The 16,155-nt window shown below is 35.8% G+C and overlaps 1 protein-coding gene across 1 annotated transcript in view; it reads left to right on the top strand.

The window, feature by feature from the left end:
- The first annotated feature begins 478 nt into the window (after positions 1 to 478).
- Positions 479 to 16,155, top strand: part of LOC126831460 (E3 ubiquitin-protein ligase RNF13) — a 39,081-nt gene continuing 23,404 nt past the window's right edge. Inside the window, exons 1-4 of the mRNA XM_050561965.2 lie at positions 479 to 610; positions 7,567 to 7,686; positions 11,708 to 11,794; positions 15,906 to 16,031. Of these exons, the coding sequence (XP_050417922.1) occupies positions 7,582 to 7,686; positions 11,708 to 11,794; positions 15,906 to 16,031 (318 nt within the window). The 5' untranslated portion in view covers positions 479 to 610; positions 7,567 to 7,581. The remainder of the gene's footprint in view (positions 611 to 7,566; positions 7,687 to 11,707; positions 11,795 to 15,905; positions 16,032 to 16,155) is intronic.

The following is a 16,155-nucleotide window of genomic DNA, read 5'->3' on the forward strand; positions in this document are numbered from 1 at the left end:
TCAGTTACTTAATTTGTGGTTCCATTAAATATCTAGCCCATTTACGGCCATATAAATTCCCTGCTAGCTTTAAAAAAAAGCACTTGTTGTAATTGACCGATCTGTATATTTCCCCCAGGCTTCAAAAATATTACCATTGATTTTACAATATGTTTTCCTGCAATTGCGAAAATTGACCCCTTCTTCGACCATTTGCCACTGGATATCTATCAAATCTCCCTCTTCTTTTAAAATGTCCCAGGTACTTGGCATGCATGTAAAAGATCCCCTGGCAGTTGGAATTCGATATGTAAGAGTAGAACACTGTATGGCGTATGACCGACTTTATTAGCTCAGTTTACGAATGTGTTGTGTTATCTTTGAAATTGTTAGTGTTCATTTATTTTTTATTTTACCCCTGCCTTAATTTTGACCCGAAAACTCTTGACAACTTACAAACCACACCCACTCCAGTAAAGGGAAATCACTCTCATTATCACATGATTTATTTTTAGAAGCGGCCATGTTTTGGTCAATGTTATTGTTTATTTAGCAAGAATTTGTACCTGAAAAATGGTTTAATTAACTAGATTAAGGAATAATCAATCGTTAATTAGTTCGCGGGTAAAAGGTAAGTGATGTTATGAACAAAATTTACACCAGCACGAATGGATTCATGAAAATTTGAGAGAAATTGGACTCACTTCTCAGATTTCTGAAATCATGAGAAGTCAAAAATTGCTCAAATGTTGACAAAGGGTTCGATTAATTTCAATTCAACAACTATCAGTTTTACAGTATCAATCTGTCTGATATGGACAGAGACTAGTAATTCTCCACCCGCCGCCAAATTTACTTCAATGTGAAATCCATGACATTGCTTGTCCTATGGGTACCCGGACCACTCGGACCAAAACCACTCGGACCAATCAATTTATGTTGCCTCTCAGACGAATGCATGACCACTCGGACCAAAGACCACTCGGACCAAGACTACTCGGACCAATTGATAGACCACTCGGACCAAACTAAAAGACTACTCGGACCATACAAAAAGACTACTCGGACCAAACAAAAAGACCACTCGGACCAATAATAAAGTTTTGTTTTAATAAATTGTGTTTGTTTTAATATGACTACCCGGATCGCTAATAAATTATTGTTTTAAAAAATTGTGTTTGTTTTAATATGACTACCCGGATCGCTAATAAATTGTTGTTTTAATAAATTGTGTTTGTTTTAATATGACTACTCGGATCGCTAAAAAATTGTGTTTGTTTTAATATGAAAATTATAAGTGTTATGTACTTACCCGTGGTATTTGATCATAATGAAGCACATCAAAGAAGATTAATTAACAAAACAACGATAAATGAGTAGTGATTAATACATTAGTATGTGTTGATAATGTACTCATCCATGTTACAAGGTAATAAAGTAGATGAAGCACATGAAAGAAAATTGATTCATTTTTAATTGGTGTGATTGGAGTAATGTCCAAGAGCTTAAATTGTATATAAACATGTAGAATGTATATTTCATTATCATTTGTCAAAATGTCCGATATGTGTATTGTTTACGATTCTTTAGTTCGACCAAGGCGCGAGGCTGTACTGTGTCATTAGTAAATTTATAAGTTCTTCAGAAAGCTCCTTACCTTGCCATTTTTGCCATCAGAGCATATTTTGCCGGCTTTTACAAAACGTGAGGAAAAGGTCGACAACGAACAAATTAGATAGAAAATACTATGTGGCCAATTTCGTCAGGACAACAACGATGTCGAAGACTGGCATAATCGCATCAACCAGAAAACTAAGAAATGAAATCTAAAATTTTATTTGTTGACAAGCCTACTAACAAAGAAGCCAGCCAACTGCCTCAACAGATGAAAATGATATCCGAAGGAAAATTAGAAAGACACCCCCCAAAAAAACAGACCCGTTCAATACAGGGAAAACTTTTTGCGATTTGGAAACTATACAATGAAGAAGCAATCAGCACAAGCCAACTATTAAAGAAATGTGGTTTAATTTACGGTCCCAGCGAACAGGTCACTAGACATGTCACAGGCATATCAAAAACTAAAAAAAAAAATTTTTTTTTAATAAATTGTTGATGTAATAAATATTTTATAAATTGTTGATGGTAATAAATATGTAAGGAAGGGGGACATTTCTAAATTTATGTATAGATTCACCTATAAATTATTCGCTTCTTTGTATTGTTATTTTTTAATGAATAATATTTATTTAATTTAAAATCTGTATTTTATTTAAGTGAATAATTGGATCGAGAAGCGATCCTTTGGGTTGGCCCGAGAGGCAACATAAATATTGGTCCGAGAGGCAAGTATTGGTCCAAGTGGTCTGGATATATCTGAAAAATATATTAAAAAATTTGAAACTATTTTACCAACTGCGATTACGTTGCCGAGATTTGTATTAGGCAATTTTCATGTAATTTAGTAAAAATCTAATGTCTTCAACGGCGATTACATATTGTCTAGATTTGTAAGCAATTAAATGTACATACCAGTATTACAGGTTCTTTGCTGCCATCTTTCACACCCGTCACACAGTAGCTACGAGAACGTTGCTAAAAACATACTGATGTGTTTGTTTTTAGCTACGATTGGATGCCTTTAGTTCCAAGTGGAAAACTCAATTTCTTTATTAATGCATGTAACATCTTTAAAATAAGATAAGTTTATGCTATTATGATTAATTAAACTTACAGAGGCCAATGTAGTGGCACAACTGTCGCCTAACTCCAAATATTCATGTTTAAATTAATGAAGCGTTGTTTTTGTCTGACATTCACCGCCGTCGAAATCCATTCATAGTTACAGTGCTTTAGATTGCCCTTTTGATTGGCTGTTATAACCTTATATTTAGCCCCGCCTTCATGATGACAGCGTATCGTTTAAAAAGATGGCGGTCTTAGTAACGGCTTAACGCCTCGATTTTAAAAACGTCGATTTGTACCTGTTTCAGGTAGGATTATATGCTCAATTGTAGTTGAGTCTGGCAGAAATATTATAAATAACAATAATCAATCATTGTTTTTATTAAAAATATTGTCAATTTTGTTTACAAATGCCGGGTGCGAATTTCTCGCGCATGTGCTATGTTGAAGGTAATGACCTCATGTCTTATCTCGAAACACGGAGGGTTGAGAGATTAAGGTTTGTTATCTAGTCACACAGTACAGCCTCCTGCCTTGGTCGAACTAAAGAATCGCAAACTATACACATATCAGACATTTTGACAAATGATAATGAACTATACATTTTACATGTTTATATACAATTTAAGCGCTTGGACATTACTCCAATCACACCAATTAAAAATGAATCAATTTTCTTTCATGTGCTTCATCTACTAATCACTACTCATTTATCGTTATTTTGTTAATTAATCTTCTTTGATGTGCTTCATTATGATCAAATACCACGGGTAAGTACATAACACTTATAATTTTCATATTAAAACAAACACAATTTATTAAAACAACAATTTATTAGCGATCAGAGTAGTCATATTAAAACAAACACAATTTATAGAAAATTTATTAGCGGTCCGAGTAGTCATATTAAAACAAACACAATTTATTAAAACAACAATTAATTAGCGGTCCGAGTAGTCATATTAAAACAAACACAATTTATTAAAACAAAACTTTATTATTGGTCCGAGTAGTCATATTAAAACAAACACAATTTATTAAAACAAAACTTTATTATTGGTCCGAGTGGTCTTTTTGTTTGGTCCGAGTAGTCTTTTTGTATGGTCCGAGTAGTCTTTTTGTTTGGTCCAGTTGGTCTATCAATTGTTCCGAGTAGTTTTGGTCCGAGTGGTCTTTGGTCCAAGTGATCATGCATTCGTCCTATGATGATGCCAATAATAACTTTTTTTTGAGCCCAAATGTTCATGTTGACGTATTAAAGTAGCTAAGTCTCTAACTCAATATCATCCAAAATCTTCAACATTGAAAACACAAATTAAATCAACATTCATGTTGTGATCTTACCGGAAAAAGATGGGCTAAGACAAAATAAACATTTTACCATTGGTACACGAATCGTGTACCATAATGCGCTTTAGCCCCAGTTGTATCAAGAGACTCGAGGGATGAGGCTAGACACATTGCACCAAATCAAACGGTGTATGTAGACTGGAATAACCAGACGCTAGAAATTTGCACTCGCTTGAGACTGCTGGCTTATTTCGCCAAACATAACTGATTTGAAATTGGAGTAAAAACGGAAACCATTGAATGTAAATCAGTTTATATACATTCATATTACAGTATTATATGCGTTGCGACCCACTTTTGTCAATTTCTAGGTCCTAAATGTTAGCGATTTAGCTCCTTTAATTATGTTGTAGCCCTAATTGTTTCACTATGTTGAACTTGCGCTGTTGGTTGTTCTGACTACTTTTTTCATAGGTTTGTATGTGGATTATGGGTTAGGGTTAAGGGGATGCGGGTCAGTTCATCCCACAACCGTTTTCCCCTGGGCTGTTTCATCCCAACCTAATTTTTTATCGGGCTGTTTCATCCCGAGCTGTTTCATCCCCCTTGTTATTATAATAGCAGTCAATTAACTGAGTTGTACTTATCGTTAAATAAACTGTTAAACACTTACATCTTGTTAAATAAACAATAATGTATGGAATAAATAAGTTTTACTCATCGACTTTTGTTGATTACCGATCACGGCCGAGATTAGTTCACCGCTGTATAGCGTATTGGTTTATTCGTATTGTTAGTTAATTGCTGTTATGATTTTAGATTAGTTCACCGATGTTTTTGTAATAAAGTATACGCGTATTGTTTGTTAGTTTATGACGTCTAACATCATTTATCTTCTTTATAAAAAGGTATTTTATAATTGACAGCTTAATCACTCGCCAAAATACATCATGGACTCTACGTCTTACCAAATAATCAACTAAATTGCGCAGAAGCCCCTTTTAAATAAGACAAATTAGATTGATATTATTTTGAAACCATAATTAATTTTAAAACTGATCGTTGATTTAATTTCCGTACACGAAATGAAACTAAACAACTCCAAATATAAGAATTCCGAATAAAAATTCATTTAGAATACCAAAATGCGAATCGTAACACATTGTGGTCTAAACTGTGTGATAAATTATAAAATAAATCGTAAACCAATGAGGCGCCAGGTAGTCTGCACATCTAAAGATAACATGTGTCGAAATAGTGACTACGTGCAATTTTATTCTTTGATAGACTGTTCTATCACTGGCAATCCTGTCATGCGTGTAAAAATTGCATTGACATTGTATAAATAAAATATTTGGAAAATAAGCTACTTAAGGTGTATGCAAAAGAAGGACTTGGACATTATTCTTGATAAAATTGCATTGACATATTGTTATTGGTATTAATGTATAAACAAAATATTAAATATTCATGTAATACTGGTTTTAAATTTGTGGGATGAAACGACCCGATATAAGTGGGATGAAAGGAACCGTGTAAATTTGGGATGAAACAGCCTGAGATGAACCGGTAGTGGTCAGATCAGCCAACAATGCTGTTGAACCTCGTGAACGATTGACGTTATCATGCGATCTGTATTAAATTTACATGTATTATTTAAATGAGATAAATCGCTAATATTTGGGATCTAGAAATTTAGACAAATGAGGGGGATCACGTGGCTAAGTGGGTAAGACGCTGGCTCGCTAGCCTGGAGGTTGGGTGTTCGATCCCTGCATTTGCCGAAAAAGTTCATCCAGATTTTCGGGCGTGGTTCCCCCTTGTCAGTGAAGCAGGATGGAGGGTCTGACAAGGACAGCTGTCTAGTATTTCGGATGGGACGAAAAACCGAGGTCCCGTGTAAACATTGGCGTGCACGTAAAAGAACCCTTGGCAGTTGGAATTCAATATAAGAGTAGGCCGTAGTGCCGCTGGCCGGGCAAAATTTCCCTCATAGCACACTGTATGGCGTATGCCCGTCTTCATTAGCCCAGGTTATGAGCAGAACAGTAGGACATTAAACCCCCATTTCATTTCATTTCATTACACAAATGGGTCGCAACACATGTAATAATGTAATATGAATGTACATGTATATAACTGATGTACGCTCAATCGTTTCCGTTTTTTACCCAAATTTCAAATCATTTGTTCGGCGAAATACGTCAGAAGTCTCAATCGAATTGCAGTCTCTAGCGTCTTGTTATCCTAGTCTACACCGATAGTATTTATTGTGTATGTTCTCCAGATAAGAATATGTCATCACCGTTTGATATGACTTGTGGACTATGTCTAGCCTCGTTCTTCGAGACCCTTGTTAGTAATACAAATGGCATTATGGTACACGATTCGTGTACCAACGGTAAAATTTTTATTTTGTCTAAAATATTGGATATCAGTAGAAGCCTATCATTTCCCAGTAAGATCACAACATCAATGTTGATTTAAAAATTGACAAATAATTTGTGTTTTCATTGTCAAAGACTTTGGATGATATTGAGTTAGAGACTTAGCTACTTTAAATTAGTAGGATCCTATTGAATTTCAACAATTTCCGTTTATAGCTTCTAGAGTTATGGCCCTTGTTTCACTTTGTTAATTGTTGATCCCCTTGTGAACTCTCTAATGACAAAAATTACCATCCGATCTGTATTATTTAAATTTAAATGCTTTATTGAAATTAGTAAAATGAAGAAGTCTATTGAATTTTTATTAAGCAATTTCTGTTCATAACATCTACAGTTATGGCCCTTGTTTTACTTTGTTGAACCTTGTGAACATTCGATCAGTATGAAATTGATATCAGCATCTTGTAAATGCTCCTATTACCTACAAACGCATAAATGCGTAACAACCTTTGTTGACTGCTCGGATGATTTAGCAGCTGTTGGCGTATGCTTCGTTGCCTGGCAACCTATCTTTGATTGATTCTGATGAAACTTGTTAAGGATCAAAATATCTTGAATGAGTTCGATTTTTTTTTCAAATTCGATGTGAGGCATTGGGACCATGAGAGGATGGTCCCCCATTGTTCTTAAAACCTTGTGAATGGGTTAGCTGCTACAGTTTTACGCCAATTCTTTTCGAATTTGGAGTGAAACATTCATTGAGGTCATGAAGGGACAAAACCTATCAATATTCCGCATTCCGCAATTGTGCATCCCAGCGTTACACCACATTTTCTGAAACCTAGTGAATATGATAGAGGTTACGGTCATGAATGGATCTGTTTCAAATTTGGTTGAAGCGTTAGGGTAAGAGGTTACGGTCATGAATGGATTTGTTTCAAATCTGGTTTAAGAATTAGGGTAAGGTAATAAGAGGACAAATCCTTAAAATATTCATTGTTCCGCTACCTTCTGTTCCAGAGTTACCAACCTTTTCCGAAAGCCCTGTGAGCACGATAGCGGTTTGATTTCTTGAAGGCATTGTTTTCAAATTTGGTCAACATCCAAATTTTCCTTTTGGATAAGCTGCTGTCAAAACATAGTGGATATGTATAGGCGTATTTCCAAGCTATCTTATATTATATGTTGATTGTAGATATGTATGTATATATATTATATATTTTAGGTGTCGGTTATAAAGATGGAAAGTTCAATACCAGGTCATGTAACAGTTTTGTATCTGTTTACTATAGTCAATCTTATAGCATTATTCCATGTTAGTTTGGTTAATGCAGAAATAACAGTCGTAAGTACAACTTTTAGAAGTAAAGAAAATAGTTTAAAACCTTACTGAGTAAGGGCCCAGACAGTGCCTCTTCACATCCTTATACTCAGATATGATATGTGATTTTGAAGTGCATTACAACTAATGTATGTTAACTACAAGTACCACTTGCAAGTTTTTCGGTAATTAGGGTTTCACACTGCGTAGCTTGTGTGAAACACTATTGTTTTTGTTAAGATTATTATTCTTATTATTATTATTCAAATTCCATTTTTATTAGATCTCAGCAACTGCTTGTCTCATCGTTTCGATTTCTTAGGTTTTACTGGGAAAGTGGGTGTGACTTAGAGGATAAAACTATTTTGAACGTTCTGCGACAATGTGAAATGTCAGAATGTTACCAATAGAGTTATCTGTCGGCACCGGAAGTGGTGTAATTTTACCAAAAACTACAATTTTGACAGTTAGGTACCACTTTTCGAAAGCAAAATTATATTATTTTTTTAAAAACTGATATAACTAAAAGAGTGTGCCCTTTAAAGGCGCAAAAAAGTGTGAGCTCAGTTTTTTTAATTTCGATTTCATTTTCGAGCAAATTCGATTAAGAGGTGAAAAAAAGTGTAAAATTGACCTATTTACAACCCATTCAGGCTTTTCAGCTCTTAAAATATTTCTACGTAACTTTTATAAAATTGAAGCTATAATCCATACCAAGTAAATGTATGTTAAAATTAGTTTGTAATATAAGCAGTTGGCTAGAAATGGGCAATTTTGAATCAGTCATCGTTTTCGTTATTTTGCCTTTAAAATAGTCAATAATTATTGGATTTTCATAAAAGTGACACCATTTGATTAAAAAAGCAAGTATACGTCCTATCAAATTGATTACAATTTAAACTTGACTTTTAACTTTTAAAATCAATATTTTTTTCAACCAAGAATTATTTAATATGTATTAATATTTTTAACTTTTGGTTTAAATTAACATATTAATAAAATTCATACGGTCATATAAATATCATAAAATTGTTTCTATCTTGTTCGGTTGCGGAGAAATAGGCGGTTTTCTACAAGTCACCTTTGAAGGTTTTTGATCCATAAAAGTGTCAATTATTATTCGATTTTCATAAAATTTTCACCATGTGATGCCCAATGTCATAGACGTTGTTATAAAACTAATTTAACATTTTTAGTATCACCGGAACTAATGTCATTTTGGCAAAAACTGTATTTTTAGCCTTCAAAACAGATATTTGTAATGTTTTTAAAATTATGATATTTGATTCCAATCAACAAAAATTTAATGAACCCACACGATCATACAGATAGCATGGTGTCTAACTTGTACGGTTACAGAGAAATAGCCGATTTTCCACAAGTCACTTTTCAAGGTTTTTGGTCTATAAAAGTGGCAATTATTATTCGATATACATAAAATTTTCACCATGTGATGATGTCATTTCTGATATCATTAAACTAATTTAACATTTTCATTATCACCGGAAGTAATGTAATTTTGTCAGGATCACTTATATGTAACAAATGTATGAAATGAATTGATTGCTGGATTTGGTTGATTCTGCGTCCATTTTATTTCTTATCTGCAATGCTTATGTGGAAACCTGATTAACGGTTTCATTGGTACCGGAAGTGACATAAGTTCAAGGGTAACGTGGCACCAGTGAAACCCGTCATTACTGCATCGCAGTTCTAGTTATCTGTTTGCACTGTTGCACTTGGCAAACCTCGGCACATTCCATTACTAATCTAGCCTCGTCTGTATGGCGGTAAGTGATATGTACCTACGCCTATACAATCGGTTTACTTATTAGGAAAACTTGCCGCCTTTAAAAAAAAGTTATCAAAATTGCATCGTTCAAAGCGTGTGTAGAAATTTCGGTGCGAAGTTGTACTTGTTTGAAGAAAATCGGATAAACTTGAAAAAAAAACAGCTTCAGACTTTGAAATATTTGTATGATAAAACATTCTTCAAAGGCGTCGTCATGGGCAACGCCGTTGGTAACCTGGGAACTTGAAAGTAGTTCCAATGGCGGACTTCGTCATACAGCCGAGGCTATATGTAGGGTACTGGAATCTGCTGAGGTTTGCCGAGTGGCACTGTTGCAGTCTTGACTCTCGATGAGCGACTTTAACAGAAGACCCATGCCTATATTGAAATGTGGTTGTATATTGTTGTCACCCCTGTCTGTCCGCCGATTCATTGGTCCAGCGTCAGCATCTACTTGTAGACGGTTTAAAGAGAGAGAAATAAAGAAATGGAGTTCAACGTCCACTTGACACAAACTAGGTAATTTCGGGACTAACATATGCTGATTATTCATAATAGGTTCAGTAAATAAAAAAGCCAGGTGGCCAGGTGGCTGGTTTTCACGCTCCATCCGTGTGAATTTCATGTACCGGTAGATATTAAGATAATAACTGGATTATACATTGATGGATTCACTGAGCAGTTGTTAGGTAAATTTAAATCTTCATTCAATATAATCCGCTGATAAAACACCGAATACACAGAGAGAGAAACAGTGGATATTTTCCCGACAGAATCTCCAATGCCAAATTCCAATGACATGTGACATATCAGTTGGAATAAGATCAGTAAACCAGTTCTAAATAGCGTTTACTGTTATGATTTTTTTTATTTTATACACATGCTGACACATATATAAAAGTCGTACAGAATTTTTTTTTATAGCAATTTCAGTTATGGTTGTCACATGATCATTGTGCCGTTTGTCTATCATCGACGAATAAATGAAGAAAAACTTTTGCAAGTTACATGACTGTTTCGTGATGGACAAAAGACTACAAATTGTGTTATGAAGAAATGCCATGGTGCTGTATCAGCTTATTTTGACTACAGCATTTTCTGATACTGGCAATAAACAAAATTTAGACAGTAGGCCTATTAAGATTTGAAGGATTCGTGCAGATTGCATATATGAGAATCCTCTTAGATTCTCGCAAAAAAATGACAAATTTCTAGCCCTGCGACTCTACTCCTTGTCACGTACAACCGGGAATTGAAACCACGCCAGTTGACTCAATGACTGACCTTATTTTATGAAACAACGCGCATACGCTAACCATTCGGCCACCAACTCCCCCAGACGCTCTAAAGCTAAAGTTATTATCCGATGGACTTTAAATTTATACACAGTGTCTATGGTCATGAGATGAAGAAGCCTATTGATTTTCAGCATATTGACTCAACGACAAACCTTATCATCTTATGATATAATGCGCACACGCTAACCATGGACCCTCTAGAGGCCACAATTTTGATCTGATTTTGATGAAACATGAATATATAATTATAACCCAAAGATCTTGGTTTCTGTCGATATTCACGCATATCGGATCGTAACTTCCTGAATTATGGCCCTTGATTGTACAAAAAATCGCTTTTTGTTTAGCTTGTTCTCTATCCATTTCTTGCAAAATGTGGGCGTATCCTGTCTGGCAACCACTGGTTTAAATTTATAAAACAGAGAAGTCTATCGAATTTCAACAATTTCTGGATTGCTCTTGATTCACGGCAAAAGTTATCATCTGATTTGTATTAAATTGATATCAGTGTCTTGTAAAACATGAGACAACCCTCGTCGACTGTTCAGATTTTCTGCTGTGGGCATATTTTTCATTGACTGGCAACCTATCTTTATTTCTGTGACAGTTTTATATCGAAAAACCGAAATATCGCCCAGCCCCATAATTAAATTTAAATTATTTACTTAATGCATTGTTACCCCATAAGTGTCTTAAATTAAATGCTTCCATTCACTACAAAACAATGAATATGCAATAACCCTTGTGGACTACTCAGACGACTTAGCTGCTGTGGTCATATGTTTAGTTGCCTGGTAATCGGTGTTTAGTGATATTATTAATAAGTCTGACACAACCGAAATTGTTATGTCAAGGCCAGCCCACAGTTCAAGACACCTGCTGATTTTAGAAATAAATACACACAATGTTAGTCCGAAAATGACCTGTCACTCTCTATCTCTGTCTTAAATTGTAGGTGGATACTGTAAAGAATATTACAGTAGCAACGTATGATGACATGCCAGCCATTTTTGGAGACCGTCTACCTGATGAAGGCATAAATGTAAGTACACCTAGACCTGATGTTACGGTAATAAACAAAGTCTCAATAATCAATTTTTATACGTCCACACTGAAATCTCCCCCACCCCTCTGTCCGTCTGTCAACAATTGGCTTATGAACATGATACAGTCTACAGTTTGTGACAGACTTTTGTCAAGTTTGGTGTGAAGTGTGAAGTATTGTGGTCATGAGAGTACAAACTCTATCGATATTTAGTGTACTGTGACGTTTCGTTCCAAAACAACCTCCCCCCCCCCCTTTTTGCCAAAAGCCTTGTGAACATGATAGAGGCTGTAGTTGTTAATGGATGTTTTTCAAATTTGGTGGGGAGAATTGGTGTCATGAGAGGATGAACTTTGTTGATTTACAGCATTCCGCAACTTTTTGTTCCGGAGTTATTCCCCTTTTCCAAAAACATTGTGAAGACGATAGAGTCTGTAGTTTTTAACAGATGATTTTCAAATTGGTGAGAAGTATTGATTTTCAGCATTATGCAACTTTTTCGATATTCAGTGTTCTTCTACTTTTCATTTTGTGTTCGATTTTTGTATGCTTTTGTATGTATGGTTCACACAGCCAGAGTTGTTAATTGATATTGAATTATTTATCCCCTTTGCCAAAAAATCTTGTGAACGCGATACAGGCTATAATTTTCAACAGATTTTGGTGAAATTTGGTTGGAAGCATTAGGGTCATGAGAGGATGAACCCAATCAATATTAAGTGTTCTTATACTTTCCATCTTGGTGCGTATCAAAGCTCAACTTCTTGTTTAATACAGCCTTGGTTGTTAATTCACAGTGAATTATTTAGGAAATACCATAGGGTTTATAATGAACAGTACTGAAACACTGTATCTTACAACATGGGTGTTATATCATGTTATTCTGTTAATACACAGTAGACTGGAGAATATTAAGATATTAAACAATGTATATTTTGATCATTGTTCATTGTCCCTAATGAAGACCAGTTCCCTAAAACTAGTTTTTAACTGATTTTCTTTTTCAAATTTGATGTGAAGCATCTCTTGCAAAATGTGGGCGTATCTTGGATGGCAACCGCTTGTGGTCTGATTTAGATGAAACTTGAATCTGGACTTCTCGAATACTGTACCATAAACCCCCTAGAAATCTGCTATCCTCTACCGCTACATCGTTGCTTTTGCAGCACTCTTATAATTGATCATGCGGTTACCATTCATGCTATGTTGAAGTACCTTTCTTTCTTTCGATTACCAATTCAGATTTGTAATGTCACTGCTTTTGCTGCTTTTAAAACTATACTAAAGAGACTTGTACCGCCTTACTATAGACCATTCACTGACTATGACTTATCACCAGGGGCGGATTGGGGGGAACCGGCACGGGCTCCCGTGTCGGAGCGGCCACTTTTACTGGCTGCGGGGGGTATGCCCAGGTGCTATCCCGTGGGAACATTTTGAAAAATGAACCCCAAATATGCGATTTGGTGGCATATCTGATTATAATCTCTGTCAAATTCAGCCAGCAGACCAGCTATCACCAAATTTTGCTGGTCTTAAAATTGAATTTTTTTGGGATATACAAACCATTGGCAGACGTTTCTGGCGTTTCCCCACAAACAGGGTGCAGGTGACTTAATAATTAGTAAATTTGCGGGCGACAGTGTCGGGTGAATCCGATGAAATTTTCGGATGAAATTCGGAATCCCCATTGCAAGATTCCGAATTCCGGCCCACACCCGGCACACCCGGCCCAGAAAGTCTATTATACCAACCCATTCCAGACTCCAGTGATGGCGTGGCGGCCCGTTAAAGCCACCGGTCACATACAACATGATCATCATCGCTCCACCCCCACCCCCCATATAATGTTCAGCAGAAAAAAGGTTTTTTAGACGAACTGGACAAAATTATTTTTTTTCATTTTTTGTCCGACCGGCCCTTCGGGTGATCGCCTGATGGCCCAATCCGCCCCTGCTTATCACAGCCATCTTGGAATTGTGACGTATCAAAAATCAAAGTCTGTCAATCGATGCACAACAGATCATGCATTGTATATAGGAACAACAATATTTCCAATGTAGCTTATTTATACAATAATATTTTTTCTTATATTTCCTTCTTTTCATCTGTAATATGTTTTAAAAGTAATATGATGTAATAAGTAATATAACCCTCAAATGACATTATATCTCGACCAGCATATCTGCGTACTAAAACATTTAAACTTTAGGTTTTATTCCCTATAAATCTATATTGAGGTTAGCGGAACATGATACTGAAGTGTATTTAGAACAAAAAAATACACCTGGCATTACAATGACGCAATATGGACAGTTTATATATATACATGTATATAGGGATAATCGAAATGAAACTGCTCTACAAAATGGCCGCTCTTTGTACGCAAATTGTGTAAAAGTATGCAATATCAAGGTTGTGGACCCTCTAGAGGTCACAATTTTTATCCGATTTTGATGGAACTTAAAGCATATCTTTATATCCCAAAGATCTCAGTCCCTTCTGATATTTACGCATTTCAGACCATAACTTTCTGGATTATTCTCCTGATTGTACAAAAAATCCTGTTTTTTGCTTGTTCTCTAACCATCTCTTGCAAAATGTGGGCCCATCCTGCCTGGCAGCCGCTGGTGGGATTTCAGCGGGGGACATCAGCCTCTCTGTTGTTGTTCAATTTATTGTTTGTCATCAAGTAAACATCTGGATGTCACATTGTATAGACAAACGTTTATAGGTACGGCAAAATTTTGTCCATAGATTTATGATTATCTCAATGCAACATTGATTTTTTATTAAAATAATTTTGATATACATCATTCTGTCATCTGTAATATTTTAGTACCGGTATATTTAAAAAAAAAAAAAGAATTTGATGAATTTATTGAAAAATTACCTATAAATGGCAGCTAGCCCTCCCAGATTTCTCTCATGAAGCTACTAGTTTTGTTCTTATGTGAACTCTTCACTAAATCTTTACTAACTGCAGAATAACTTGACCTGCTAAGAATTTCATGACTCTAGTCACCTCCAACGAGATACTGGACCCTGAATCAAATTTCACAAAAATGACTCTAATAGATTTTAACTCCAGAACAAATACTGGAGTGGAATCTGTCAATCAGAAAGCTCTGGTTCTATTATCAGTCATTATACCAGAGTAAAAACTAAGTCGTAATTTGAACAGCAAATTAAAACGAAAGTCAATCGTTTTTATCATGGATTATAATCCCACTGCTGTTTAATTTAGTAAGCTCAATCAATAGAAGGGGATCACGTGGCTAAGTGGGTAAGACGCTAGCTCGCTAGCCTGGAGGTCGGGTGTTCGATCCCTGCATTGGCCGAGAAAGTTCATCCAGATTTTCCGGCGTGGTTCTCCCTTGTCAGTGATGCAGGACGGAGGGGCTGACAAGGAAAGCTGTCTAGTCGTTCGGATGGGACGAAAAACCGAGGTCCCGTGTACACATTGGCATGCACGTAAAAGATCCCTTGGCAGTTGGAATTCGATATAAGAGTAGGCCGTAGTGCCGCTGTCTGGGCAAAATTTCCCTCCTGGCTCACTGTATGGCGTATGCCCGTCTTCATTAGCCCAGTTTAGGAGCAGAACAGTAGGACGTTAAACCCCATTTCATTTCATTTTCATTTCATTCCATTCAATAGAAATGGCATGGCATATATTATCACTTAGAAGGAACTCTTATCTAAAAAGATTTGCTCACAAGAGCGAGACTGATCAACCCTAAGCAGGGATCCACAAACAAGTGAGGCTGATGTCCCCCGCCGAAATCCCACCAGCGGCTGCCAGGCAGGATACGCCCACATTTTGCAAGAGATGGATAGAGAACAAGATAAAAACAAACAGGATTTTTTGTACAATCAGGGGCAATATTAAAAACAGCAACGATCACAGCGAGATTAACTTAAGCTGATTAACTATGCTAATAAAAGGCTGTTCGTGTGTTACCTTACTATATTGTGTAACCTAAAATTTAGAGCCTAACTTTTATCTGAATATGACAACTTTTATTGAGTAGCTCATAGAACTTAGCTGCTGTTGGTATACGTTTTTTATGACTGATGATATTTTAAATCAAATTATTTTATCTTACAGGGGAGATTGGTATATGTTAAACCCCATAATGCCTGTACCATTGTAGAAAAACCACCAAAGCAAATGCATTTAATGGTTAAATGGATTGCATTAATTGCAAGGGAGGGATGTGATTTTGCTGAAAAGGTATATTATTATTCTGTAATATAACTGTGGTGAATTATGTAGCTAATCAAGAATTCTCCCATGCTTTCTAATCACATTTAGAAGTTATATGGAGAAGGCCCTCAACTATTTATACGCCCACATG

Source organism: Patella vulgata, chromosome 1, assembly GCF_932274485.2.
Source record: "Patella vulgata chromosome 1, xgPatVulg1.2, whole genome shotgun sequence".
NCBI lineage: Eukaryota > Metazoa > Mollusca > Gastropoda > Patellidae > Patella > Patella vulgata.